This window comes from Gracilinanus agilis, chromosome 4, assembly GCF_016433145.1.
Source record: "Gracilinanus agilis isolate LMUSP501 chromosome 4, AgileGrace, whole genome shotgun sequence".
Classification (NCBI taxonomy): domain Eukaryota; kingdom Metazoa; phylum Chordata; class Mammalia; order Didelphimorphia; family Didelphidae; genus Gracilinanus; species Gracilinanus agilis.
In genome coordinates this window covers 275,826,125-275,853,744 of record NC_058133.1, presented here as the reverse complement: position 1 = coordinate 275,853,744, position 27,620 = coordinate 275,826,125, and the positions used below count along the sequence as shown (strand labels likewise).

The 27,620-nt window shown below is 41.3% G+C and overlaps 1 protein-coding gene across 1 annotated transcript in view; it reads right to left on the bottom strand.

The window, feature by feature from the left end:
• Positions 1 to 1,604: 1,604 nt before the first annotated feature.
• The window catches only part of PTK7 (protein tyrosine kinase 7 (inactive)), a 99,332-nt gene continuing 73,316 nt past the window's right edge, over positions 1,605 to 27,620 (bottom strand). Inside the window, exons 17-20 of the mRNA XM_044675321.1 lie at positions 25,309 to 25,389; positions 4,733 to 4,884; positions 3,109 to 3,287; positions 1,605 to 2,645 (exon numbers count right to left, since the gene is read on the bottom strand). Of these exons, the coding sequence (XP_044531256.1) occupies positions 2,485 to 2,645; positions 3,109 to 3,287; positions 4,733 to 4,884; positions 25,309 to 25,389 (573 nt within the window). The 3' untranslated portion in view covers positions 1,605 to 2,484. The remainder of the gene's footprint in view (positions 2,646 to 3,108; positions 3,288 to 4,732; positions 4,885 to 25,308; positions 25,390 to 27,620) is intronic.

Genomic DNA, 27,620 nt, shown 5'->3' with positions numbered 1-27,620 from the left:
ACTCTGAGACTTTGTGATTCTCTAAGGATTATTGTTTAGGATACACTGAAGTCAAGGGAATTCCAGGGATGTAATTTCTAAAAACTAGCTGAAAAAATGTGGATTCAGAGCCCACAAGAAGTCAGGGCTGGAGCCATCACTGAAGCTCTTGAGGTCATGGAGAATTGTTAAAGGAAAATGAGAGCTTGATAAAACCCTGGGCAGGTCCATGTAAGGAATGTTGGTGATGAAATGGTCAGAAGTACTGAGGAGAGGAACCTTCATCCCTTCAATAAAGTAATATCTAGAATGAATTATAGGTAGGGACCATAGAACTGACATTTGATGAAATGGAAATTGAGGGGATGTCCATCGGTTGGGGAATGGCTAAACAAATTGTGGTATATGTTGCTGATGGAATATTATTGTGCTATAACAATTGATAAACAAAACTATTCTAGAAAAAACTAGAAAGATCTGCATGAACTGATGCAGAGCAAAATAAGCAGAATCAGGAGAACACTGCACACATTAACAGAGGTATTGTATGATGATCAACTGAAAACTTGGCTTCTCTCAGAAATGCAATGATATGGGACAATCCTGAAGGACTAATGACAGGGAATGCTCTCCACCTTCAGAGAAAGAACTGTTGTAGTCAGATGGATGCAGATCAAAGCCTACTATTTTTCTTACCAGTGTATTTATGGTTTTATTTTAGGATTTTGGTTATGTATGAGTATGCTCTTACAACAGTGTCCAATATGGAAGTGTGTTTTGCATGATAAAAAAAAAAAAAGAAATGACATTTAAAAAAAAAAGTCAGTAATATTAATACTATAGAAGTCCAGGAGGAGGAGGACTGAGTAAAGTCCTCAATTATAGGACAAATTTGTTGACTAGGAGATCCCAGGTGATTGTGAAGAGAGAAGATTTAGTAGTGTAGAAGAGGCAACAGGGAGGAATAGGATGCAGATTAAAGAGGGAAGTTTTGGGTTGTTGTTTGTTTTTGTTTAAGGATAAGAGAGACTTGATGGGAGGTTTAATGAATGAAGTTAAAAATCAAAGCAGCTTTAGAAAAGCAGAACCACCTTTGTTTCTGATAAATTATCTAGATCCATTTAACCTTCAGGGGTCTGGCAATTCCCCAGTGTCCCTCACCACCTCACAGACAAACCCACCCTCAATCTTACCTTGGATCCTTTTCCCTTCCTAATATCCCACTCACTGACTGACCAAGTCTGGGCACGGAGTAGGACAGCCAGAAACCAGTACAAGGGAGTAGCCAAGATGACTCCTAAGAAGAAGGCAGAGGAATGGGAGCCAAGGCTCTTACCATCACCTCTTTCCATGAATCCTGTCCTTCCTAAGCCCTTCATTCTGCCCAGCTCCAAGTCTTAGCGGACAGAGATGGGAGGGAAGCCTGGAGCTGGGCCAGTACCAGGAGCCAATTTCTTCAGAGTTCTTCCTGTGGCTAAAGCAACTTTCATGCATATATATATATATATTGGAATATACTGGAATCAACCACAGGAACCCCACAAGACCCCACGAAAGGCATAGTGAGGGAAGAGGGCATGGAAGCAGGGGTAGGATTGAGGAGAACAGGTCATGAGCCTTAGAAGAAAGTTACAAAAAGGGCTTCTTTATTGAGAGCAGGGAGTTAAAAACCCCATCCCCATGGCAGGCCTGGGGCAGGGATGGCCCGGCCCTCCCCACCCCTCCAGATCCTCCCTTCCCTCCCTCCTCCCACAAACCCCACCTGAAGTTAAGTACAAAACTTGCCCACGGTGCATACAAAAGGGGCAGTAAATATAATGTCAAAAGCTCCTGAAAAACTCCTTCATCTGCCAGGCACTTAGTAAGGGGGAAGGAGAGAGGGAAGGCAGAGGGTAACAGGAGTAGGCCGGGCACAGAGACCAGAGCCCTGGGGCATTCAGAGCAGGCACACACTCAGGCATGTCCCCTCTGAGGCCTGGGGCCGGCCTCACGCACCTCGCTCACTTGGGCCCTCGGAGACTCCTAGACCATGGCCAGACCCGAGCCTCGCCTCGACGCCTGGTCTGGGTGCCTTAGGAAGCGTCCCTGGACGTGACCTGGCCCGACTTGCTGGGAAGGCGGCAGGTTTGTACCCAGAGCACAGAGAAGGCCTACGCTGCTCATTATTGTTACCTGAGGTGCCAACGCTGCTCCTGGTGAGGGGGGGAGGAAGATGCCCACCCCTCAGGTCCTGGTGACCCAGCCAATACAGGGGTCAAAGGAGCAGAGATGCAAGGGATTGAGTTGCGGGGAGAAGGGGAGGAAAAGCCCAGGCTCTGCCCAGGCCTCAGGTTTGCCTGTCCGTGGCCGGTCAAGGAGCCCAAGAGCAGAAGGGGAGAGGGAACCCGTGCCCATCTTGCCGCTAGGTCGTGTTCTAACGGTCCACGGGAGCAGCTGGCACTCCCTGCTGGGCTTCCCCCCATCCCTTGCCCATCCTGGGACACAGCCTGCCCCGGGACTCCCTCCTCACGGCTTTCCATCAGCAGAGCTCTCTCCGAGCACATTGGCAATCTCGCTGAAAGACGGCCGATCTTTGGGGCTGGGGGCCCAGCAGCGCTGCATCAGCCGGTACAACTTGGAAGGACAGCCCTCGGGCTGTGGGAGCCGTGCCTTCCCAGCCTGCAGGTCTGCGGGAGAGAGGGAAGGGTCCTCATTCTGTCCCTCCAGTACCCTCTCCCCCACTGCCCAGAAGCACAGGGTTGAAACTTGTGTACTAACTCACTCCCACCTCCCAACTCCCCCCACCAGGGCCCACTGGCTTTCTTGTTGTCCCTCAGCAAAGGCAGTAGGGAGCCAAGAACAGGAGGGGTCCAGAAGGATTAGAGCAAGCTGCTCAGTGAGGGGCACTGGACATAGAGAGAAGGAGCAGAGTGTGGCCTCCCACCACCCCCCTCCCCGAATTTATAGTCAAATAATAGCTCTGGGGCTGGAAGGGATCCTAGAGGCCATGAAGACTGACCCCCTCATGTTACAGGTGAGGAAACTGAGGTAAATGATGGATAAAGTGACTTTCCCAAGATCATACAGCTAGGAAAGTCTGAGGTGGTCTTCTAAATTCAAAGCCCCGCACTCCTGGGTAGAGACCCTTACCTGCTAGCACCTCATCATCAGCCTGCCCACCATGGGGCATCTCGCCGTGGGTAAACACCTCCCACATCAGCACCCCGAAAGCCCACACATCTGACTTTGTAGAGAAGTCACCCTCCAGGACGGCTTCTGGGGGCATCCAGCGCAACGGGATCCAGGCATGGCGGAAATGGTAATACTCGCTGCGGAGCACAGGGGCATGTAGTCCTTACCAGCTGCTCTGGGGCCAGGACAGCAGTCCCTGATGTGGGAAGGGCCCCACAAGCTTCATGACTTCCCAGGACCCCCTAACATTTTCCCTCTGTTACATTAGAGAGGTTTAATTGAGACCCCTAAAGCCTATAGGATCAAATGAAAAGAGATGGTGTCTATTTTTTAAAAACTGGGGATCCACATGGAAGAACTAATGGCCATAACATAAAAACAGACCTTGAATTTTTACAAGTATGTATGTGGTAAAACCCAGTGGAATTGTGCATTGGTTATGGGAGGAGGGTAGGAGGAGAAGAGGGAAAGAACATGAATCATGTAACCATGGAAAACTTCTCTTAATTAACCAATTAAATAAAAATTTTAAAAAGATATCAAATGGCATAAAAAATAAAACTAAAATATCTTCATTTAAAAAAAGTATGTATGTGGACCTCTTTATCCCAATCCCTGGTAATGAAACTTCTTATCTTGATAAGAATGTGCTGGTAACACTTTGGGGTATTATTGATGGGAACTGGGCTCTGCTCTCAAAAACACGAAAGACTATTTGTTATTCCAGTCTATTTTGGGCTATGAGATGGGTGAGTAGATCTCTTCATGAGGTCAATTCTTTGCCATCTCTGTGACCCTAACTTTGTGCTTTGTGGAGTGAAGGAGACGGTAAAGAGAGATAACAGGGAAAGAAGAGAACTGAGCACCAATATGTAAAAATGCTCCGTCACCTTTGGAGAGAGTAAAAGTAAGGACCCTTCTCTATGGGTCCCCTTCTCAGAATCCCCCATATTCAAAATCTCTGTCCTATAGTTGTAGTGATTTTTTGCTTTTCTTTTTAAACCCTTACCTTCCATCTTAGAATCAGTACTGTATATTGATTCTAAGGCAGAAGGGTGGCAAGGGCTAGGCAATGGGGGTTAAGGGACTTGCCCAGGGTCACACAGCTAGGAAGTGTCTGAGGCCAGATATGAACCTAGGATGTCCCGTCTCTAGGCCTGGCTCTCAATCCACTGAACCACTCAGCTGCCCAAATAGTGTCTTATTTAAAAAAATATTTTTCTTCTATTTTAGAACCAACACTAGAGGGACAGCTAGGTGGTTTAGTAGATACAGAGCCAGGCCTAGGGACTAGAGTATCCCTTGTTTATTTAAAAAACAAACCAAAAAAAATTGATACCACATATTTGTTCCAAGGCAGAAGAGAGGTAAGGGTGACTGGAATTAAATGATTTGCCTAGGGTCACATAGGTAGGAAGTATCGGAGGACAGATTTAAACCCTGGGCCTCCAAACTTCAGGTCTGACGCTCTATCCCTGGAGCCACCTAGTTGCCCCAATAGTTATAGTTTCTATAACTGTCATCCATTTGGAATGGGTAGGAATAGGGAAAGTTGAATCTAGAAGGGGTTCGATGGTAGTACCTGTTGTAGACATCCTTGCTGAGGCCCAAGGAGGACACCTTCACTTGTCTCTGGGCACTGATGAGGCAATTTCGGGCAGCCAGGTCCTTGTGCACAAACCTACTGTTGGAGAGGTGTTCCATACCCAAAGCCACCTGGGTACAAAGGGATACCTGACAGGGAGAAGAATAAGGTGGGGGGAAGAGGGTGGTCAGAGAAGCTTCTGATGGAGAGGGGCAAATTTGAAATGAGAGGATCAAGGTTCAAATCCCATACTGCCATACCACCTGTGTGCCCTTGGGCAAGTCTCTGAAATGCTCACAACCTAAATTTCCTCAGTCTAAGATTTTGGAAGGGTGTTTACCATAGAAAACATCAATGACGATAACCTACATTTCTATATTACTATAGCCTGCTAGTTGGTTTCCCAGAATTAAATCTTTCCTCTATTCAGCTGTCAGATTGAACTTCCTAAAAAATGTAGACCTTACTATGTCACCATCCCATTCAATATATTCTAGTGGCTTCCTATTTCCTTCAGGATCACATATAAAACCCTGTTTCGCTCTTTTTTTTCCCTTAAAATCTTCCCTTTTGTCTTAGAATGTATACAAAATATCTAAGAAATTGGAATTAAGTGGAAAATTCCTGAGGCTATATATGACCTCAAGTTTAGCTGCCCTTCTCCTGTTTTGGCTTTTAAAAATATTTTTTAAATATTTATTTTTTTAATGGTGAATTCCAAATTCTCTCCCCCAAGACCCCTTCCCCACCCATTGTGAAGTCAAGAAATGTGATATTATACATGTGAAATCATACAAAAAAATATTCCCATATTAGTCACATTGCAAAGAAAAATAAAAATAAAATGAAAAAAAAAAGCTTCAATCTTCATTCAGTTCTTTCTCTGGAGGTGGATGGCATTTCTCATAAATTCTTCAGAATTATCTTGGATCACTGTATTGATCAGAATAGCTAAATTAATCATCGTACAATATTGTTGCTTTGTACACAGTTCTATTTCTGCTCACTTCACTTTGCATCAGTTCATGTAGGTCTTTCCAGGCTTTTCTGAAATCATCCTGCTCATCATTTCTTAAGTACAATAGTTCCATTACAATCAATTGCCACAATATATTCAGTCATTCCCCAGTTAATGGACATTACCTCAATTTCCAATTCTTTGTCACCACAAAAAGAGCAGCTAGAAATATTATTGTACAAATAAGTTCTTTTCCTTTGATCTCTTTGGGATACAGACTTAGTCTTATAGCCTTATATATGCATAGTCTTATAGTCCTTTGGACATGGTTCCAAATTACTCTCCAGGACGATTACATCATTTCACAATTCCACCAACAGTGCATTAGTATCCCAATTTTCCCATATCCCCTCTAACATTTGTCATTTTCCTTTGCTGTCATATTAGCTGATCTGATAGGTGCCAATAGTCTCTTTCCTTTTCTTCACAGGGGACTCTCCCATCTCTCCAAAACATACAATTTCACTGGCTGTCCCCCATGCTAGAATTCTCTCCATCATGCTAGAATTCTCTCCATCATCTCTGTCTGTTAGCTTCCTGCCTTTTTTTTTCCAGTGAAAATTCTGCCTTTCCTGATCCCCCTTTCTACTAAGTGTCTTGCCTCTAAGATTACTTTTCCAGTTTATCCTGTCTTTGGTTTATCTGTACATGTTCTCTCCCCAATTAGATTACTGTAAACTTCTTGAGGACAGATGCTGTTCTTTGGGTTTCCTTTGTATTATTAGCACTTAATACAGTGCCTGGCACATAGTAGGAGTTTAATAAATGCTTATCATGCTTTAAGGTTTTTAAGGTACTTCCCTTTACTTTCATTGTCTGTCTCCCAAAGTTGTTGTATTAGCCTTCATTTTACAAATGAGGAAGCTGAGGCATGGAGAAATTAAATGATTTGTCCAGGTGTATGACAAGCTTTAGATCAGGATTTGAAACTAAGCTGACCAATTTTAAACCTGGTGTTGTTTCTATCATCTAACTTTGGCTTAGGTGTTGATAGATAATACATGGTAACAATGCTTCATATTATCTCATGGCAGCTACATGGCAAAGTGGATGGAGTAATGCTGGACATGGCACCAGACACATATGCCAGCTTTGTGATCCTGGACAAGTCACTTAACACATTTTCCTCTTCTGTAAAAGAGAGATACCTCTCAGGACTGTTGTAAGTATAAAAAGAGATATTTGGTTGTTTTTTGTTTGTTTGTTTGTTTTGGAGGGGGGTTAATTTGTTTTTTCAATTACAGGTAGAAAAAAATTATTTTCTGACATTTTGTGATTCAAATTCTCTCTCTCCCTCATCTTCCTTTCTCCAAGGTGGTAAATAGTTTGATATAGGTTATACTAGTACTTAAAATGGGATATTTGTAAAGCACTTTGAAAACCCCAAATCACTGTTAGCTATTATTATATGATATGGTTCTGGCAAGAGATTCAGGCTTGTTGGTATCCAAGGGACCAATCCAGGCTCATTATTAGGTTGGCAACAGGATAATGAATTCTCTGACCAAGGTTAGTTCTTTATGATTTTCAATATGTTTATCATTTTATTTGAGCCTCAGGGGAAGTATTTTGGTTGTTGGTTGTTGTTGTTTTTTAAATCCTTACTTTCTGTCTTAGAATCAATACTGTGTATTTGCTCCAAGGCAGAAGAGCAGTAAGGGCTAGGCAGTGGGGGGTAAGTGACTTGCCCAGGATTACACAGGCAGAAAAATCTGAGGCCAGATTTAAACCCAAGTCTGCTCATCTCTAGGCCTGGCTCTCAAACCACTGAGCCACCCAGTTGCCCCTATAGTGTTGTTTCCTACAGTTGAAGAAAACTGGAAGTCAGAAAGGATGAGTAACTTGCCCAAAGTTTCACAGCTGGTTAGTGGTGGATCTGGGACTAGAACCCTCCTCACCTCCTGACATCTGTGTTCCTTCCATTACATAAGTAGCTTCTCAGTCTCCAGAGGAGAGAGGATGTAAAGCAAAGCTTTTTGTCTCAAGGGGAAAAATAAGAGTGTAGCGAAAGGGATTGCCCGGAGCTGGGGAATAACTATCATTGGTCCTGAGGCAAATCAGGCAACTGTGATTATGATGCACAGAAACATGATGCCCCTTGCTTGGCCTGTGGGTATAAATGTGGATGCTGTTAAAAGAGGCCCAAAGATTCCTATCAGCCACACTAATTCTGAGGTAGCCAGGGAGGTCAGGCTTCCACTAAATTAGAGGGAGAAAATTAACGGACCACAACACTGGGAAGCTGTCACTCTAAGACAACCACTTCTCTTAGATGGAAGTCCATACTGGGATTACAGCAGCCCTGACTGGCCCCACTGTCTACACTGGTCAGTGTCTTGTTAGCTAAGGATTATCCCTTGTGCAAAGAGGCACCTGAATACTGCCAAGAGCATGGGGAGATCCACTTCTGAGGTAGGGTTGAGTACACCAGACTTTCTGGGTAGAAGAAACTCCAGAAAATACCAGCACTTGATTTGAAGCTTCAAGGAGCATTCCTGCTAACTTCCATCCCACCCGAGGCTGACAGGAAACATGTTGATATGTTACAAGAATTCTTTTTCTTCTCCTCTCCGCCCCCATACACAACTAGGGGAAGGATGAAGAGAAAAAGAAATGTTTATTAAATGCATTAATTGTCTAAAAGTCTTCAAGTTATCTGATTCCTTTATTTTTCTTACACCAACTCCCTTGAATTAATCAGATTCCTACTTCTATTGACTCTACCTCTAAAACATCTCTTCTATCCATTCCTCTCTCCCCCCATACTATAACCATCTCAGTATAAGTCCTCATTACTTCTTAACTGGACTATTGAAATAGACTCCCATGCTCTGTTGTCTTATCCTCTTTCCAAAAGAATTTTTCTCTTCCCCCACCTTCCCCTCTATTATCAATTATGAATTTCCTCTCCCTCTGACTACTCCCTTGGTCACTGGTCCCCTAGAATAGTGGTGGGTCACTGCAATGATCAAAGACCTTCAATGGCGGGTCTCCCTCCATTCTTCTTTCTCTCTCCCTCCCTCCCTCTCTGTCTCTCCTATGTCTCTCTGTCTCTCTCTGTCTCTCCCTCCCTCTTTCTCTGTTTGTCTCTGTCTGTCTGTCTGTCTCTCTCTCCCTGCTCCCTACCTTCTGTCTTAAAGCAGAAGAGAATTAAAGGCTAGGTGATTGGACTTAAATGACTTACTCAGAGACACATAGCTAGGAAATATCTTGGGCTAAATTTGAACCCAGGATCAAGATCCTGTCTGCACCTTGACTCTCTATCCACTGAACCATTCAGCTGGCCCAGCGCTTATCTTTACAATGTTATTGTTAAAGTTGTTCTCTTGGTTCTCCTTACTTCACTCTGCATCAGTTCATAAAAATCTTCCCAGAGTAGAAACATAGAAGAAAAACAATTGCCTGATCACATGGGTTGATGGGTATACGATTGGGGATATAGACTCTAAACCATCACCCTAGTGCAAATATCAATAATATGAAAATAGGTCTTAATCAATGACACATGTAAATCCCAGTGGAATTGCATGTCCGCTATGGGAGGGGGTAGAGGGAGGGGAGGGAAAGAATAAGAATCCTGTAACCATGTAAAAACACCCTCAATTAATTAATTATTGATTGATTTTTCCCTGATTAAAAAAATAAAAATCTGCCCAGGTTTCTCTGAAATCATCCTTTTCATCATTTTTTTATACCACAAAAACATCCCATTACCTTCACATAGCATAATTTGTCATCCATTCCACAAACCTTTTAGTTTCCAATTCTTTGCCTCCATAAAAAGAGATGTTAGAAATACTTATGGATCCTCTTCTTTCCTTGATCTCTTATACACTTAATAGATATATTGCTTTCCCATTCAATTTTTTAAAACCCTTACTTTCTGTCTTAAGGGCCTCTATAGTCTGTCTCCAACCTACCTTTAGAACATTATTTACATACTATGACCGCTTTTACAAAACTCTCTGTTGCAGTCAAACCAAACCCTTCAACAGCAAGTCATGCTCTGTGACTGGATCACACAATTCTACTTGTTGAAAGCCTTCTTACCATCTTCAAAACTCATCTTCTTATTTCCTTCCACTTAAAAAAAAAAATTAAAACACCTACTAAGGGGAACAACTATGTGGTTCAGTGAACTAAGAGCTAGACTCAGAAACAGAAGAGTCCTGGGTTCAAATCTTGATTCAGAGAGTTCTTAGCTGGGTAACTCTGGATGAACCTCTTAACCCCCATTGCCTTAACCTTACTGCCCTTCTGCCTTGGAACCAATACACAATATCAATAATAAGGGTTTAAAAAAAACTACCTACTCTGTGCAATACATAGTAGTAAGAGCTAAGGATAAGTAGATTATATATATAGCAAAGGTCTTGCTCTCAGAAAGCTTGTAATCTAATGGAGGAAAGGGCAAATGCACAAAGAACTGGGAATAAAATAGGTTAACTGCCAAAAAGAGATGCAGGTAAAGCATTATGAAGCATTGGAGGTGAAGATCACATTTTCAAGGCAGGCAGAGACAATGTTGTTTGTAAGAACGGGAACCCTTGGGCATGGAGAAGGGGAGGGAGAAAAGGCTCCTTCTTATATGGAGAATGGTATGAGCAAATGCCAAGAGGGAAGACGAGGATGGCGGTGACAAAGGCTCATCAGCATTGGCTAAAACTGACTACATAAAGGGGATCAGGATGAAATAAGGCTCAATGGCTAGGCTGGCGTCAGATTATAAAGAGGGTGGGATGCCATAGTTAGGAGTTTTCTTCTTTATTCCAGAGGTATTGAGGGGTCACTGAAAGTATTTCAATGTTCATGGATGGGGCAGGTTGGCCATCAGGAAAATTAAATTGAAGAAATTCAAAGAGGATTGACTGGAGAAGGGATAGACTGGACAATTGCTAGGAGGCTATTTAGTTAGAATCATCATCATGGGAAACAACAAATTGGGAAAAAATCTTTATAACGAAAAACTCTGACAGGGGTCTAATTACTCAAATATACAAGGAGTTAAAGCAATTGTATAAAAAATCAAGCCATTCCCCAATTGATAAATGGGCAAGAGACATGAATAGGCAATTTTCAGGTAAAGAAACCAAAAGTATCAATAAGTACATGAGAAAGTGTTCCAAATCTCTAATAATTAGAGAAATGCAAATCAAAACAACTCTGAGGTATCACCTCACACCTAGCAGATTGGCTAAAATGAAAGAAGGGGAGAGTAATGAATGTTGGAGGGGATGTGGCAAAATTGGGACATTAATACATTGCTGGTGGAGTTGTGAACTGATCCAGCCATTCTGGCTGGCAATTTGGAATCATGCTCAAGGGGCTATAAAAGAATGCCTGCCCTTTGATCCAGCCATACCATTGCTGGGTTTGTACCCCAAAGAGATCATAGATAAACAGACTTGTACGAAAATATTTATAGCTGCGCTTTTTGTGGTGGCAACAAACTGGAAAAGGAGGGGATGTCCTTCAATTGGGGAATGGCTGAACAAACTGTGGTATATGCGGGTGATGGAATACTATTGTGCTAAAAGGAATAATAAACTGGAGAAGTTCCAGGCGAACTGGAGAGACCTCCGGGAACTGATGCAGAGCGAAAGGAGCAGAGCCAGAAGAACATTGTACACAGAGACTGATATACTGTGGTAAAATCGAATGTAATGGACCTCTGAACCAGCAGCAATGCAATGACACAGGACAGCTCTGAGGGATTTATGGTAAAGATGCTACCCACATTCAGAGGAAGGACTGCAGGAGAGGAAACATATAAGAAAAGCAACTGCTTGAACGCATGGGTCGGGATGGACATGATTGGGGATGTGGACTCGAAACTACCACACCAATGCAACCACCAACAATTTGGAAATTGGTCTTGATCAAGGACACATGACAAAACCAGTGGAAATGTGCGTTGGCCATGGGTGGGGGGAGTGCGGGGGGGTGAAAGGGAAAGTAGGAGCATGAAACATGTAACCATGTTAAAAATGATTATTAATAAATGTTTAAATTAAAAAAAAAGAATCATCATCATGGAATCATCAAACTAGACCTATAATATAGAACTGAGAGGCCTCATTTTACAGATGAGGAAACTGAGGGCTAGAGAAATTAAATGACTTGTCGACAGTCACACAGGTACTGAAAGAGGTAAAATTTGAACCCAGGTCCTTTGACCTCCAAGTCAATGCTCTTTCCACAGCCCCTCAATTCAGTAATTTAATTCAAAGAGCATTAAGTGCCCAGTATATGTAGAGTACCATGTTAGATGTGAATAAAAGGCAAAAATGATTCAGTCTCTACCCTCAAGAAGCTTATAAGTAGAAGAAAACACATACTGAGGGTTCTCAAGTGTTAAAGAGAAGAGCTTAAGTGCCAGGAATGGAAAACAGTCTTTGTAATGTAAGATGGGATGCTTCATTTAGGGAAGAGCTACCAGTCCTGTTTGGTTAGAATGTAGAATGCAGAAAAGGAAGTATAAAAAATGAGTCTGTAAGGGAAAAAGTAGAGTGGAACTAGATTATAGAATGTCGTAAACACCAGTCTTAAAGAGTCTAAATTTGATTCTAACAGCAACAGGGAAATCACTCCAAAGGTTTGAGCAGAAAAGGGACAGTGATTGTCAGACAGGTGCATATGTGTCAGGATGAACTGGAGGGAAGATATTGGAAACAGAAGAAAGAAATTGCAGGGCATTATGGCAGTCCAGGAAAGGCTTGAAGTAGGGCAGGTATTCATGTGTACATAGAGAAGGAACAGGGGTGAGACATATTTTGGAAAAAATAGAGGCAAGACTTGGTAACTGGGGGCATGAAGAGGGGAAGGCAAAGATAATTATAAGGTTTCTAATCTAGGAGATAGGAAGGATGACAGTCACTTCGACAGAACTGGGAAGTTTAGAGAAGGGGCAGTTTTGGGAAAGGGGAGGATAACTAGAAGTTAACTAATTTTATTTTGGATATGCTGAGATTCAGGTGCTGAAGGTGGTACGGGACTGGCGTACAGGAGAGAGATCAGTGAAGGTTGCAAGTACGTTGGAAGGCAATTGTTATTATCATCATTCCCACTTTCTAGTTGAGGAAACTGAGGCAAACAGGAGTTAAATGACCTACAGTATCACACAGCAAATAATGTCTGAGGCCAGACTTGAACTCCAGTCTTCCTGACTCCTGGCTCAGCACTCCATCCACCCTATCCACTAGATAAATGGATTTTTGTAGTCATTTGTATAGAGCTGATGGCCAAGCCCACTGAAGCTGATGAGCTTGTCAAGAGACTAAAGAAAAAGAAAAGAATTATCTGGACAGAGTCTTAGGGGATCCCCACATTTAGGGGATGGGAGAGCTCAGAGAAGTAGAAGCCAAGGCAAAATGGTACAGAATGGGTTGTTGACAAGGCCAAAAGCTGCAGGGAGGGGGCAAGCTGGGTGGCTCAGTGGATTGAGAGTCAGGCCTAGAGATGGGAGGTCCTGGGTTCAAATCTGACCTCAGACATTTCCTATCTGTGTGACCCTGGGCAAGGCACTTAACCACCATTGCCTAGCCCTTACCTCTCTTCCACTTTGGAACCAATACACAGTATTGATTCTAAGATGGAAGTTAAGGGTTAAAAAAAAAAGCTGCGGGGAGTTTAATCAGGAGGAGGACTAAGAGAAGACCATTAAGTTTAGCAGTCAAGAAACCAAAAGTTACTTTAGAGAAAGCTATTTCAAGGGAGTGATGGAAGACTTTAAATGAAGGTTTGAGTAGAAGGTGAGGAAGTCCAGACATTTAGCACACACAGATGACTTTTCTGAAGGTTTGGGTATAAAAGAGTGGGCAGCTGGGTGACTCAAGTGGATTGGAAGCCAAGTCTGGAGATGGGAGGTCCTGAGTTCAAATATGACTTCAAACACTTCCTAGCTATATGACCCTGGGCAAGTCACTTCACTTCTATTGCCTAGCCCATAACACTCTTCTGCCTTGGAATTAATACACAATATTGATTTTCAGATGGAAATTAAGGATTTTTTTAAAAGGGGGTGGAGGGGTGCTGCTGCTTGGCAGCTCAGTAGAATGAAAGCCCTAGAGATGGGAAGTTCTGGGTTCAAACTGGCCTCAGATACTTCCTAGCTGTGTAACTGTATAAGCAAGTCACTTGGCCCCCACTGCCTAGCCCTTACCACTCTTCTGCCTTAGAACAAATACATAGTATCGATTCTAAGATGGAAGGTAAGGGTTTAAAAAAAAAAAAGAAGGAAGAAATTTAAGACAATGGCTTGAAAGAATGGCAGCAGTGTCAAATATTTTTGTTTATTTTTTAAAGGATAGAAGAAACCTGAACATTTTTCAACTGAGGGGACACAGCAGAGAAAAGGGAAATGACTCATGGATCAAGTCTTGGGGAAGGCAGAAAGGGATGGAAACAAAGATTAAAAAGGAAAGAGTCTGATGAAGCAGGGAATAAGACCACCTTTTAAAAAACAAAAAACCCTTTCCTTGTCTTCAGATCAATTTAAGTATTGGTTCTAATGATCCCTAGGTTAGAGCAAAATGCCAGCCAAAACACTCCAACAGCGAGCAACAATATGTATCATCAAAACCATAAAAGACTCCTTGAAAGACATACCATTGTCCAGTTGTTTATGAATTACAAAATGGAGAAATGGAGTCATGTTGGAAGAGTGGTAAAGGGTAGACAATTGGGGTTAAATGACTTGGCCAGGGTCACACAGCTAGGAAGTATCTGAGAGGCCAGATTTGAACCCAGATACTCCAGGCCTGGCCTTCTAACCACTGGGCCACTGAGTTGGCCCCTAAGAACACCATTTTTGAGAAGAAGAAGAATGGAAAGGTAAGGACAATGACAACATTAGAGGCACAGAAGAGAGTTGACAAAAGGTGGCCTCGCTCCTCTCATCAGTAAAGTAGAAGACAAAATGATCTACTGCAAAAAAAAAAGGGAAAAGGGTGGAGAAAGAAAAAAAAAGTTCTGAAATCTTACTGTGGGAAGTAAAATAGAAGCTATTAATGGATAATGCAAGGATTACCATGTAGCATTTAGGTTAGCATAAATTTGTGATAGATCCTGTCAGCAGAATTTCATAATCTCCTCTAGCAATATCTGACAACTCCGGAGAGGAGAGGAGGAAGCCAATAGCTGTATTAGCCAGGGTTGAAGGTTAGCTAGGAGTAAATGGCAGAAGTTCAAAGGCCAACAGATTTAAGGATGGTAGAGAGAACATCACTTAAAATGGTGGACAATAAGGTTGGAGAATAAGGAAGGAGGAAAGTGAGGCTAGAACAAGACTGATGGACTCTATAATCATCTTTTCTGGTTTCCTAAATTATCAGGGCAACCACTGTCTCCTTCAATCTCTCATGCTACTCTTTTTGGACACTTCTAGTTATTTGGTCATATTTTTTTACTTGTAGTGTTTCGTTTATGTCTTGTTCTTGTTCTATTATGCTTCCTCGAATGGAGGATGTAATGGGTATAGGCTGTAAAAGTTTAAAAGCAGATTTGTGTAAGCATGTTAAGGAAAGCCTTAGCTGGAAGTCATGGACATTCTGAATGGAATGCAGAGGGATAGGGAGGAGAGTGCTGAGCAACATATGCCGTGCTGTGAGGGGTTCAGAGCAGACGTGCAATCTGCAGTCCCTTTTGACCTGGGATCTTGGACAGTGGTGAAGGTTGTGAAGGCAGAAGACATCAATCCTGCAAGTCAACTCTAAGTAGGGAAGTGGCCTGTGATCTGGCCGACAGTCTGCAGACATCTCTCCCTATCTGGTTACTTTGGATCATCGGCTGTGGAGGAGTTGGTTCCTGGTATCCTGAAGACATCTCTGGAACAGCTGTGAGACCCCAAATCCAAGCCCTCTTCCTCAGGTCCTTAGCCAAGCTGTCAAAACCTGGCAGAAGCCAGGTTGGCTAAGGAACTTACCCTTCTGACTCCAGTCCTGGGCAGTTAGACATAGTTTCACCTCAACCCCTCTCCTATCCCCTCATATTACAATTAAACTGTTTCCCTGTGTGTTTTCTAGTACTTTAAAGTCCTCATTAAATGTATTTAACACTTTGAGGTTATTCCAGGCTGGGTGGGGCAGAGTGACAGTCAGGCTTAACTGCCATTTCTGTCAACGGTCATTCCCCTTATAGTTAAACCTGGTCCCTGGCTTGTAAAGTCTCACCCATTGTTCCTTCCTATCCACCCCACTGAGCCCACAAGTAATATTTAAGTTAACTCCCCTGGTTTTCCCATAATAAGGAATTGTAATTTTTCAACTCTATCCCCCCAATATCATCCCCAAGGGCATTTATGGATGAAAGCAGAATAACAAATGGGCTGAAAAAAATGGAAGATTCATCAAGCCTTCTGTGATGAACTCTTTTCCCAATCAATGAAAATAGAGCCACTACATTTAAAATCTAATATCACTGTTCCCAGAAATAGTAGAAATGTTGCTAAAGTTAAAAAGGTAATATATTGGCTCGTAGATTTAAAGCTATATGAGACCTTTAGTTCAGCTCCCTCATTTGACAGATTAATTAGTCAATAAATATTTTTTAAAAATCAAACCCTTATTTTCTGTCTTAGAATAGAGACAAATATCAGTTCCAAGGCAGGAGGGATAAGATGCAGCAATTAGGATAAAGTGACTTGCCCAGGGCCACACAGATGGAAAGATTCTGAAGTCAGATTTGAAACCAAAACCTCCTAACTCCAGGTCTGATACACACTATCCACTGGGCCACCTAGCTGCCCCTCAATAAATATTTATTCAACACTGTGCTAGGATTTGGGTCTATAAAGGATAAGGAACTGAGAGATAAGTGTCATTGCTAATAAGTGGTTGAGATGGGATTTGAACCCAGGTCTTCCTGCCTCCTGAGTCTGGTAGGATCCACCATGCTGTCTTAGCTACACAAGACCAAGTATGTGCAGAGGAGGTCCATTCCAGAGGTAACACAATTAAGAGGAATTGATTCTTCAGGTAATGGAAGAGGAGATAATGCTAAATACTTGGAAAATATCTTGGACCTTATTGCTAAATAGGAATGATTACAAAAATATCAGTAGCTTCTGGAGTATATGGTGTTATTTTTGTTTTTTTAATTTACACAGTTTTCACTTATTTTTAAAGTCCTTACCTTCTGTCTTAGAATCAATACTAAGTACTGAATTGCTGAAAGACAAAATTTCTAATCTTCCTTAATTGCTGCTTTTTCCTTTAAACAACCCTTAGCTTCTGTCTTAGAATCAAGACTACAGGAATCATGTAACCATGGAAAATTTTTTCTAAAAAAATAAAATATTTAAATATTAAAAAAAAAAGAATCAAGACTAAATACTTAGCAGAAGAGTGGTAAGGGCTAGACAACTGGGGCTAAGTGACTCCCATCACCTAGGTGCCCCTCTACACAGTTTTTATGAAAATAATCTGTTAACCTCCTTTGAAGAGGAGCATGTACTTGAAAAAAAGATGGGAGATGGGAACAGGCAGGCTTTTGCAAATGACCTTCGAAAACAGATTATATCCATAATATTCCATAACTGATTAAAAGATGTTAATAAGGCAAGCTCTTACAAACTGTGCTTGTTTGTTAAATTTTTTTTTTAAATCCTTACCTTCAGTCTTAGAATCAATATGGTGTGTTGGTTCTAAGGCAGAAGAGTGGTAAGGGCTAGGCAAGGGGGGGTTAAGTGACTTGCCCAGGGTCACATAGCTAGGACTTGTCTTGAGTCCAGATTTGAATCAAGGACCTCTTGTCTCTAGGCTTGGCTCTCAAACTACTGAGCCACCTAGCAGCCCCTGATTTTTTTTTTTTTTAAGCATTTGATTGCTTAAGAGGCAGGAGTAAAAACCAGGTTTAGTATAAAGACTATACAAAAGTAGATAGTTGACTGCAAGTTTGATGATCCCTGGATTAGAGCAAAATGTCAGGTAAAACAGTCCTACAGAGAGCAACAATGGACAAAACCAAACAAGACTTCTTGAAAGATGCACCAGATCTAACTTTGTTCAGTGATATGTCTATAAAGTACAAAATGGAGAAATGGAGTCCCGTGCTTGGTCAAGATGTTGGCCAGCGTCATAAAGGACATCCAAAGGGGCAGCTCTGTGGCTCAGCAGATAGCGTGCCAAGCCTAGAGACAGGAGGTCCTGGCCTTGGACACTTCCCAGCTTAATCCCCATCACCTAACTCTTACTGCTCATTTGCCTTGCAATGAAAACTTGGTATCAATTCTAAGCCAGGTAAGGGTTTAAAAAAAAAAAAAAAAGGATGTCCAGCACAAAGTCCAAAAGAAAGAAGGATCTTTTATATTGGGTAAAGTTCTTGAGATATTCCTGCTTGTTGAGAACACAGAGAAGATTACATCAAGCATTCTGTACACTACAAAGCCTCCAAAAGAAGACCCATTATCATTCAAAAGAGTCTCTTCATACAGGAGAAAATAAATGGATGAAGAATACTTCCTGACCAGAATATGATGTGCAGGTAAACGGAGAGGCCATCCAACTGGTCTCTCAGTATATATACATCTTAGATAAACCCTGTAAAAGGACAATGAGCTAAGGCCAGAACACACGTTAGGTAGGTAAATATTTGTTGGACTAAATTGAATGTTCACAGTATACACAGTCCTGCTGTGTTTTCCAAGGGAAGAAAAAAAAGCACACTGACTAATGATCCAGATGACAGAGGTTATTTGCCAACAAACAGACCATGTCTTAAAAGTTGTACATGGACAACTAGATGGTATAGTGGAAAGAGCATCCAGCCTGGAGTCAGGAATATTCGCTTTCTTGAATTCAAATCTGGCCTCAGAACATTGATTAGCTGTGTGACCCTGGGCATTTAACTTATCCCTGTTTGTTTCTGTTTCCTCATCTGTAAAATGAGCTGGAGAAGGAAGTGGCAAACCATTCAAGGATCTTTGCCAAGAAAATCCTAAGTGGAGTTTGAAAGAATTGGACTCCACTACAACTACAAAGTACAAACAAAGATAATAGTAATAGTACTATTTATCTAATTCTTTTAGGTTTATAAAGTGCTTTGCATACACTTGAGATGTGTGCTATTATTTTTCAAATGAGAAATGAAGCAGATAGGGGTTAAGTGACTTGCCCAGGGTTACACAGCTAGTAAGTGTCTGAGGGACGGTCCAAATCCAGATCTTCCTAATTCTGTCTAGGCATTCCACCTATTGGGCCCTAGAAGAAAACAGTCAAGGTTGGAGAGGAGGCAAAAGATACATAGAGGCAGAAAAGCTGTGAAATGTCTTAAGTGTGGGGCAGCTAACGAACACATTAGATAGAGAGCCAGCTCTGGAGACAGCAGGTCCTGGGTTCAAATGTGGACACCTAATTCCAATTGCCTAGCCCTAATGACTCTTTTGCTTTGGAACTCAATAGTCAGAAGCAAATCTAAGATAGAAGATAAGGGAGGGGAGGGAAAAGAGGGAGAAAGAAAGGGAGGGAGGGAAAAAAGGAAGAGAGGGAGAGAAGGAAGGAAGGAAGGAAGGAAGGAAGAGAGGGAGAGAGGAAGGAAGGAAGGAATTTAGCATTTTATTCAATTATGGATATAGGCAACAATCAGCATTAGTCTTCAACAGAAAATGCCAAAGGAGCCCATGATACCAAAAAAGTTAAGAACTTTTGATAGAAGATACACATCATATGTCTCAATAAATTCCAAATGAATACATCATCTCAATTATTTAAAAACTGGACAAATGGAAGATCATTTGGGTCCATTCCAAAATGGAAGATTGTTAATCATTACAGATCAGGGAAGAGAACTCAAATAAACAAGATATGGAGAAGATCATAGAAGAGAAAATGTACAATTTTAATTACATAAAACTGAAAGGCTTTTGTATAAACAAGACCCATGTAGCTACAAGTAGAAAGAAAAGAGTTAACTGGGAGAAAACAGTCTTTCAAGAAATTCTCTAACAGTCTGATTAGCCATAGTTTATATGGAATTAATCCAAACATATAAGAACAATAGCCATTCTATAATGTATAAACAAAGAAAGAACAGGTAGTTCTAAGAAACAAATTATCAACAACCATATAAAATTATCCAAATTGAGAAAAGGAAAAGTGAATCAGAACAATTCTGAAGATCTTCCTTGAAAATGACAAAAAAGGAAAAAAATGTGTTGGAATTGATATGGGAGGACAGGCACACTAATGTACTGCTCATAAAACTGTGATTTGTTACAATTATATCTCCAGAGTCTGTACCCATTTGGAGGAACTGATCAAGGTATGGAAATTATGGAAGTATATATTCCTCACCCTTATCCCAAACATGAAACTCTGTGTACCTTTTGACCAAGTGAGAGTACTACTAGGTATATATCCCCAAAAGATAAAGCAAGGATCCATATGTACAAAAACATTTATAGCAGACTTTATTATTGTAGCAAAGACCAGGAACCAAAGAAGTATTATTCCTCAACTGGCTCCAAAAACAAATGAATGTATGTCATTGTAATGGATGAAAGGGATGGATTTGGAGAAAGCTGGCAAGACCTGCATGGACCCAGAATGAGGCGAGCAGTACCAGAAGAACAATTTATACGACTAAAATTCTATAAAGAAAAACAACTCCAAAATATTTTAGAGCCCTGTTCAATAAGTGACACCAGAGAAATGACAATGGAGCAGGTTTCTCACCTCCTGACACATCCTGCCAGATGAAGTCAAGATACAGAATGAGACAGTCATTTTTAGATAGGGTCAATATGGAGATTTGTTTTGTTTGACTCTGCAAACTTGTTACCTTTTTTTTTTTTTTTTTTTTTTTGAGGGGGAAGATAAATTAAAGAGAGGGCCTAGTGCTAGTTATGCCAAAGGCAAAGACATCAATGGGCCATTGAAAACAGGAGATCAAAGGGCAAGCAGGTCAGCTTTAAAGCAAACATACTGAATTTAGTATAAACTTTCGAAAGCTGTCCATAAGGAAAATTGGCTGTCATATACAATCCACCTTTTCTGTTCTTTGTATATGGAAATGTTTTATGTTTGTCAAATATAGAAAAAAAAATTTAATTCTCAAAAGAAGAGGTGTAGCCTAATTATGAAACATGTCAGATAAGGTGGCTGAATGGACCAGCTTTACTTAAATGCTTTTCCTTTGTTACCAGGAAGGGTTCAATAGTATGGGAATAAGGTAAAATAATAACTGAGTTGTTAAAAGTAAAAAAAAAAAAAAATCCCACCCTCTTCCCTCCAGTGTCTCTCAGGTGTTCCTGAATGTGATAAGGAACAGAGATCTGAGAAAGCACCATAAATTAGGCCAATTGTGCCTTAGACTTTAAAACCCCAGGACACAGTCTCTTCTTGACAAGTAATCTGCATGCCACAAAGTCTTTTGTAATCTCCCCACTCTGGTTTAGAAATTCCTTTCCCTGCCAGCTCTCGCTGATCTGGCGAACAAGGTGGAGAGACCTCTGGTCTGGCAGAAGGAAGGCAATCCGGTGGGGGGAGGAAGGAGGAGAAGAGGAAATGAGGAGGGTGCCAGATTTAGCACAGTGATAGCTCTTAAGTGAGGTGGGGAATTTGGGGGACGAAGGAGAGTTTGGTAGAGTTCTAGCAGTCAACCTGTAGACACAAAAGGGATTAAGTGCTTCCTGAAACTGCTGGGCAAGAAGCCATCAGAAGGCCCTCAGGATTAACACTGAAAACCTGACATAGAAACCTCCTCTAAGAATTTATTTAGTTCCCAGTGGGCTGAAAGCAGACTCGCCCCTTCCTTTCCATTTCTGCTTACCTAGTTCCTCAGTCCAAATTCTAATTAACCCACTAGGACACCACTGAGACCTTTAGATTCCAGCGTTTAGTGTTTTGGTCTACTGAGCTACCCTACCTAAAATACTTTGCAAAATTTATACTCACGAACACACACATACTAGGTATTATGATTATTATTGCCTCTAATATGCCAATCAGACCTTTAAAACTTACTTTTCCAATTGTCCACTCTTGAAACTAATTCATGCTAGTGTTAAATGGAGGGTTCTCATCTTAGGAGCGGGAAGAAGAGGGCAGGGTGGAGGGAGAGATTTCAGAACTCAAAATTTTAGAAAATAAATGTTAAAATTGTACGTGTAATTGGGGAAAAAATATTATATTTTTAAAATTTCAATGTTTATGATCTTTTCCTCCCTCTAAAACAGTAGATGGGAGATTACATTACGTGCAACAATTTCAGTCTGAAAATATTTTGCTCTATTTTGCTCCAAAATTTACTCAACCCAATCCCTACCTACATTTCAAGATCCAACAGGCCAGAATTTAGATTCCAACAAACTTTTTCAAGCTACCTTATCCCCAAAACGGATTAGATTGTTTGATTAGCTTTTGGGAAAATGCTTAATTGTGCTAACATAACCAGCTAGCCTTATTTACATTTTTAAAAGGGATCCCCTGGAGATAAATCTTAGTCCCAAAGAATAAATACAGGATGGGAGAATTTCAGGTATTGTAGGGAAACATTTAAAAAACAAAACAAAACAAAACAAAACAAAACTCTTATTTTCTGCCTTAGAATCAAAACTGAGTATTGGTTCCAAGGCAGAAAACTGGTAAGGGTTAGGCAATTTGGGTTAGGTGACTTGCCCAGGGTCACCCAGCTAGGAAGTACCTGAGTTCAAATTTGAACAACCCCCTCCTCTAGGGCTAGCTCTCAGTCTACTGAGCCATCCAGCTGCCCCCCCCCCCCCAGTTTGTTTGTTTGTTTGTTTTTAACCCTTATCTTCTATTTTAAAATCAATTAAGGGCTAGACAATTGGAATCAAGTGACATGCCCAGGGTCACACAGCTAGGAGTGCCTGAAGCCACATTTGAATCCAGGAGACAGACTCTATTCACTGAGTCAATTAGCTGCTCTGGGACATATTTTAAGGAAGGTTTTCTCTCAGTACATGATGAGTTACTTTTCCTTTCAAATCAACCACAGAAGCAATTGACCCTTCTTATACCCCAACCTTAAGCTGGAAAAATGAATCTTGCCATTCTTATTATCCTTTTGTTCTGGCTCTTTTCCTTTAGAATACAGGCCAGAAAAGTCTCTTTCCACCAGGAAATCTGGAGAGATCCCAAATCCACTGACTATCCAGTTCTTACTGGGCATGTATATTCCAAGTGTCTTATCTTTTTTTTTTTTTTTTTTTTTAAATTTAAACCGTTACTTTCTTAGTATCACCTCTAAGACAGAAGAGGGACAACAGGGAGGAAATTGAGGTTAAGTGGCTTTCCCAGGGTCATGGCTCAGAAGTATCTAAGGCGGTATTTGAATTCAGGTCCTCCCAACTCTAGGCCTGGCTCTCCACTGCCTCTACCAAATGTCTTGTTTATGCTTTCCATGTAATCCCTTCCCTCAAGGGCTACCGTGTAGTCTCTTTGTGACTTGGTGGGGTCCCTGTGGTTTTTTCTTTTTTTTTTTTTTTTTTTAAATGAAGCCTCTCAAATCAGAAGGTGATTAATTTTTTTGGCTGCAGCAAATCAGGAAGTTATCACAAGATCTGGGCTTGATCATGCTACTTTCTGCTTTGTATAACCTTGGATCAATGGATAAAGCACTTGTAAAGATGAAATCATGACTCTTTCTCAAGTCTTTGAAGTATGTAATCCCTGTGTATATTTCACTAAGCCCATCTGTGTCAGCTTTCACTGTGGGTGCCCTCATACACATCTATCTGATCTAGCCTCCCATCTAAACTGTTAGATTCTATGGCTTACAAAGCACTTTATAGCTATTTTCTAATTTAATTTGATCCTCACCACAACCCTGTGTTGTTATCCCCATTTTACAGATGAGAAAATTAAGGCTGAGAGAGATTAAGTGACTTGCCTAGAGTCACACAATCAGGAACTTTCCCTGAACCTCTCATCACTTCCTAATCTGTGGCTAATCCACTGGTGGCTCCACTCCCCCAAGCCACTGTGAGGAAAGAAAGGACTCAAAGAAGAGAGTGGTGGAGATGGGGATGTTAAAAACTCTAGATTTAGGTCAATCTCAGCTATCTCATGAACTTCGGGCAAATCCTGGCCTTCCCCAGTCCTCAGTTTCCTCCTCTATAAAAAGGAGGTCTCTCAGGCCCATTCCAAGTTCTGACATGTGTGATGGGCATCTGGTAGTGCGGAAATGGTTGAAGATTGTTGTTCTTATTTTCATGACTCAAGAAAAGCCTTAATCATGGAGCCCATAGAGGGCTCCTAGCCCAGGGGTCAACTTCTTAACCAAGAGGGAGGAAGTATTAAGAAGGGAAAGGGAAAGAAATATCAGGAAGCTCAAAGTCAAAACAAGAGAGGTGAAGATTCCATATTGTCAGCTACAGATTTCTTGTCCTTCCCTTGCTCTCTAAGAAATATTAAAGGTGAAATGAAGCCTACAAAATGTCATCCACCCCTGCAGTTTTGTTTGTTATCATTGATCTTTTGGTTTAGGAAGATGCTTAGTTATTTCTATTCCTAGAAGAATGGACATACTGCAGAATTGCAGACTCTCAGGACTTTAAGGGACTTTCTAAGTCAACTAGTTCAGCCACACTTGAACAAGAATCTGTAATTTTGTCGTAATGGAAATTCCCTCTATAAGTCAACACCTTCTTTGCATCTTTGGTCTTGGAAATTTTTCTAGAACACAGAATAAGTTAAGTGGCTTGCCTAGTCAGTATGTGCCAGAGATAAGACTTCTACTCAAACCTTCCTGATTTCAAGGTCACCACTATCTACTATACCACCCTAATAATTGATATTTACATGGTATTTTAAGGTATAAAATTTATTTTACAAGGATTATCTCATTTGGGAAACTGAATCTGGATTGAAAGGGACCTCTAGAGAGCACCAGAGTTCACCCATATCTTAATAAGAACTCCTTTTACTGCACCTTATCAACTAATCCTCTACCTTTTCTTTGAATAGCTAAGAATAATAGCTAACATTTACATAGTACTTTCAGAGGGCCAGGAACTGTGCAAAGGCCTTTCAAGTAAGTTATTATCTCATATCCCACAACAACCCTAGAGAGGTAGGCGCTGTTATTAACCCCCACTTTCACATGAGGAACCTGAGGCAAACAAGGGTTAAGTGATTTGCTCAGGGGCTAGTGTCTAAGGTTGGATTTCTACTCAGGTCTCCCCAAACTCTATCTACTAATTGTCCCATAATAAAGTCCCTCCTCAGTTTTTAGAGCTGATTGTTAATTAACTTTTCCTGCTCATCAGGTTTTAATTGGCTTCTTTGCAAACTCCCACCCATTGTTTGCAGATCAGCCCTCTAGAGCTGAACCAATCTGATCCTGGTTTCAGATGAATGGCCTTTCACTTTTAAGACGACTTTTCAGGACCTCACCTCCCCTCCACCCAAGTCTCTCCTTTTCCAGGTCAAATACTTCCCCAATTCCTTTCACCCAAATCTCCTCCAGCATGATCTTAGGAGGAAGGGAGTGGGGGAAGGTAAAGGGCATATCTCTCACTATACCCCCCATCCAGGATCCTATTGAGCTTACCTTTACCTTTCTCCCTCCTAGAACATTCTCTCCCCCAAACCCTCACCTTCTGTTTGGTGGAGAGAGGCTGTGGCTTCAACTTCTCATCCTTGCTCTTGGAGATCCTCAGGAACTGTTTCAGGTCCCCCTAAGGGAGAAACCGACAGTAAAAGTGATGCCAGGGCTCCTTCAGCCCCAGGGTGAGATGCCACTATCAAAGCCACTAAGTACATACCCAACAGCTACCAGCTCCGAGTCAGCTGACTAGTCTATAACACTGAAGTGACCTGAAACTCCCTTAGGGAAAAACCCAGCGCTAAAGGATACAGGCAGGGAAAGAAAAGGGGCTGGGCCTTTTGATGGGGCAGGAAGCTCCTGCTGAGGCCCCTTCTCTACAAAGCCCGGCAGTACTTTCTCTCTATGTTGGAGCTTAAGAGTTGCCTATAGCAACACTATCAAACTCGAATGGGAGTTCACATATGAACATCATCTATGTTTTATTTTACTTTTACTTTTACTTATTTTGTTAAATATTTCTCAATTACATTTCAGTATGGCTCTGGCCTCTTAGGAGCATGACAGGCTGTTTGCTGGATACTTCTGGTCTAAAAGCCCTGAGTGGTTAAGTCATTTGCCAACATCATACAGGCTGTATGGATCAGATTTAAACCCCAGAGTTCCTGGTCCCAAAGCAAGCTTTCTATCCACTGTATCATACATCTCTCAAAGGAAGAGAAAGGAAAAGAACATTAAAGGATATAGAAGTACAAAGAAATATATTCATTATCTTTGGGGGCAGCTTCACTGGTTGATTCAAGCCACAACCAATAAGCTGACTTGGGATAGGAAGGCAGAAAAGATGTTTATTACATAAATCCATGCCTAAGGTGACTAGGACCTATCAAAGGGTAATGGTAGCAAAGAATAAGGGTCACATTTTTTTATATACTACAAAACATATGGATGTGGTCTCATTTCATTTTTTAAAAAACTCAATTTCTGTCCTAGTAATAACTCTTAAGATAGAAGGGTAAGGGCTAGTGACTTGCCCAGAGTCACACAGATAGGAAACGTCTGAGGCCAGATTTGAATCCAACTTCTCCAGGCCCTCCCAACTTCAGGCCTGGTACTCTATCCACTGTGCCATAGAGCTGTCCCTATCTCATTTGATTTGATTCTCAGGATTATCCAATGAAGTAGACACTATTATCCCCATTTTACAGTTGGGAGAACTGAAGGCCAAAAGAGGTACAGTCACATAGTTTGTAAGTGACCAAGGGGGATTTCCAATTCAGGTTTTCCTGACTACAAATCCAAGCTAATAAAAATATTACCATGAGCCATGTTATATTGGAGCAGAAGAATACACAAGTCTTGGGCAAAGAAGAGTGGGGAAAGCGATTGGGGGGGGGGGCGAGATTCAACAGAAAACTGAAAAACAAGAGAACTGGGTTTTGACCTATTTACTTTTCAGTAGGAAACCTAGATAAAAAAGGCCCAGGTTCTAGGTGCAGCAGAACGAGACACAGATATTCTGGACATGTCAAATGCAGGAATTTGTTTAGCTTGACATCTGTTACAAGGGTTTTCTTTTTGTTTGGGAAAGATGGAAGGGAGAAGAACCAGATTTTTGTTCGCTGAAAGAACATTTGGGTTGGTTTTTTTTTTAAATAATATTTTGAAAGCTATATTTCAATATATTTGGTTTACACAGTAACAGCAATATTGTGGAATGATCAACTCTGATAGACTTAGCTGCTCTCAGTGATACATGATCCAGGAGCATGCTATCTGCCTCTAGAGAAAGAATTGTTGGAGTTGGAATGCAAAATGCATGCGATTGTTCACTTTATTTGGGTTTTTGGTTTTATATAATTATTATCTTACCAAAAAGGAAAAATATGGATATGTTTTGCATGATAATACATGTATAACCCAGACTGAATTGATTGTCAGCTTGCAGGGAGGAGAGAAGACAATATCAATCATATAACTTCAGAAAACTTATGTGGAATTATCAGCATTAACAAAGAAAATAATTATATATTTGGTTTGCATTATAATCCTATGGATTTTATTTTGTGAATTTAAAAATATGTCTTTGAAAAGTCTATAGATCTCAGCAGACTGCCAGAGGGATCCTTGTCACAAAAAAAGTCCAAGAAACCCCAATGTCATAAGAAGAAAAGGAAGAGAGAAAAAAGTCATCACAAGGGACAGCGAGGTGGCTCAGTGGTTTGAGAGCCAGGCCTAGGGATAGGAGGATCCTGGGTTCAAATTTGGCCTGAGACACTTCCTAGCTGTGTGACCCTGGACAAGTCACTGAACCCCCAAAGTCTAGCCCTTACTATCCCTTCTGCCATAGAACCAATAAACAAT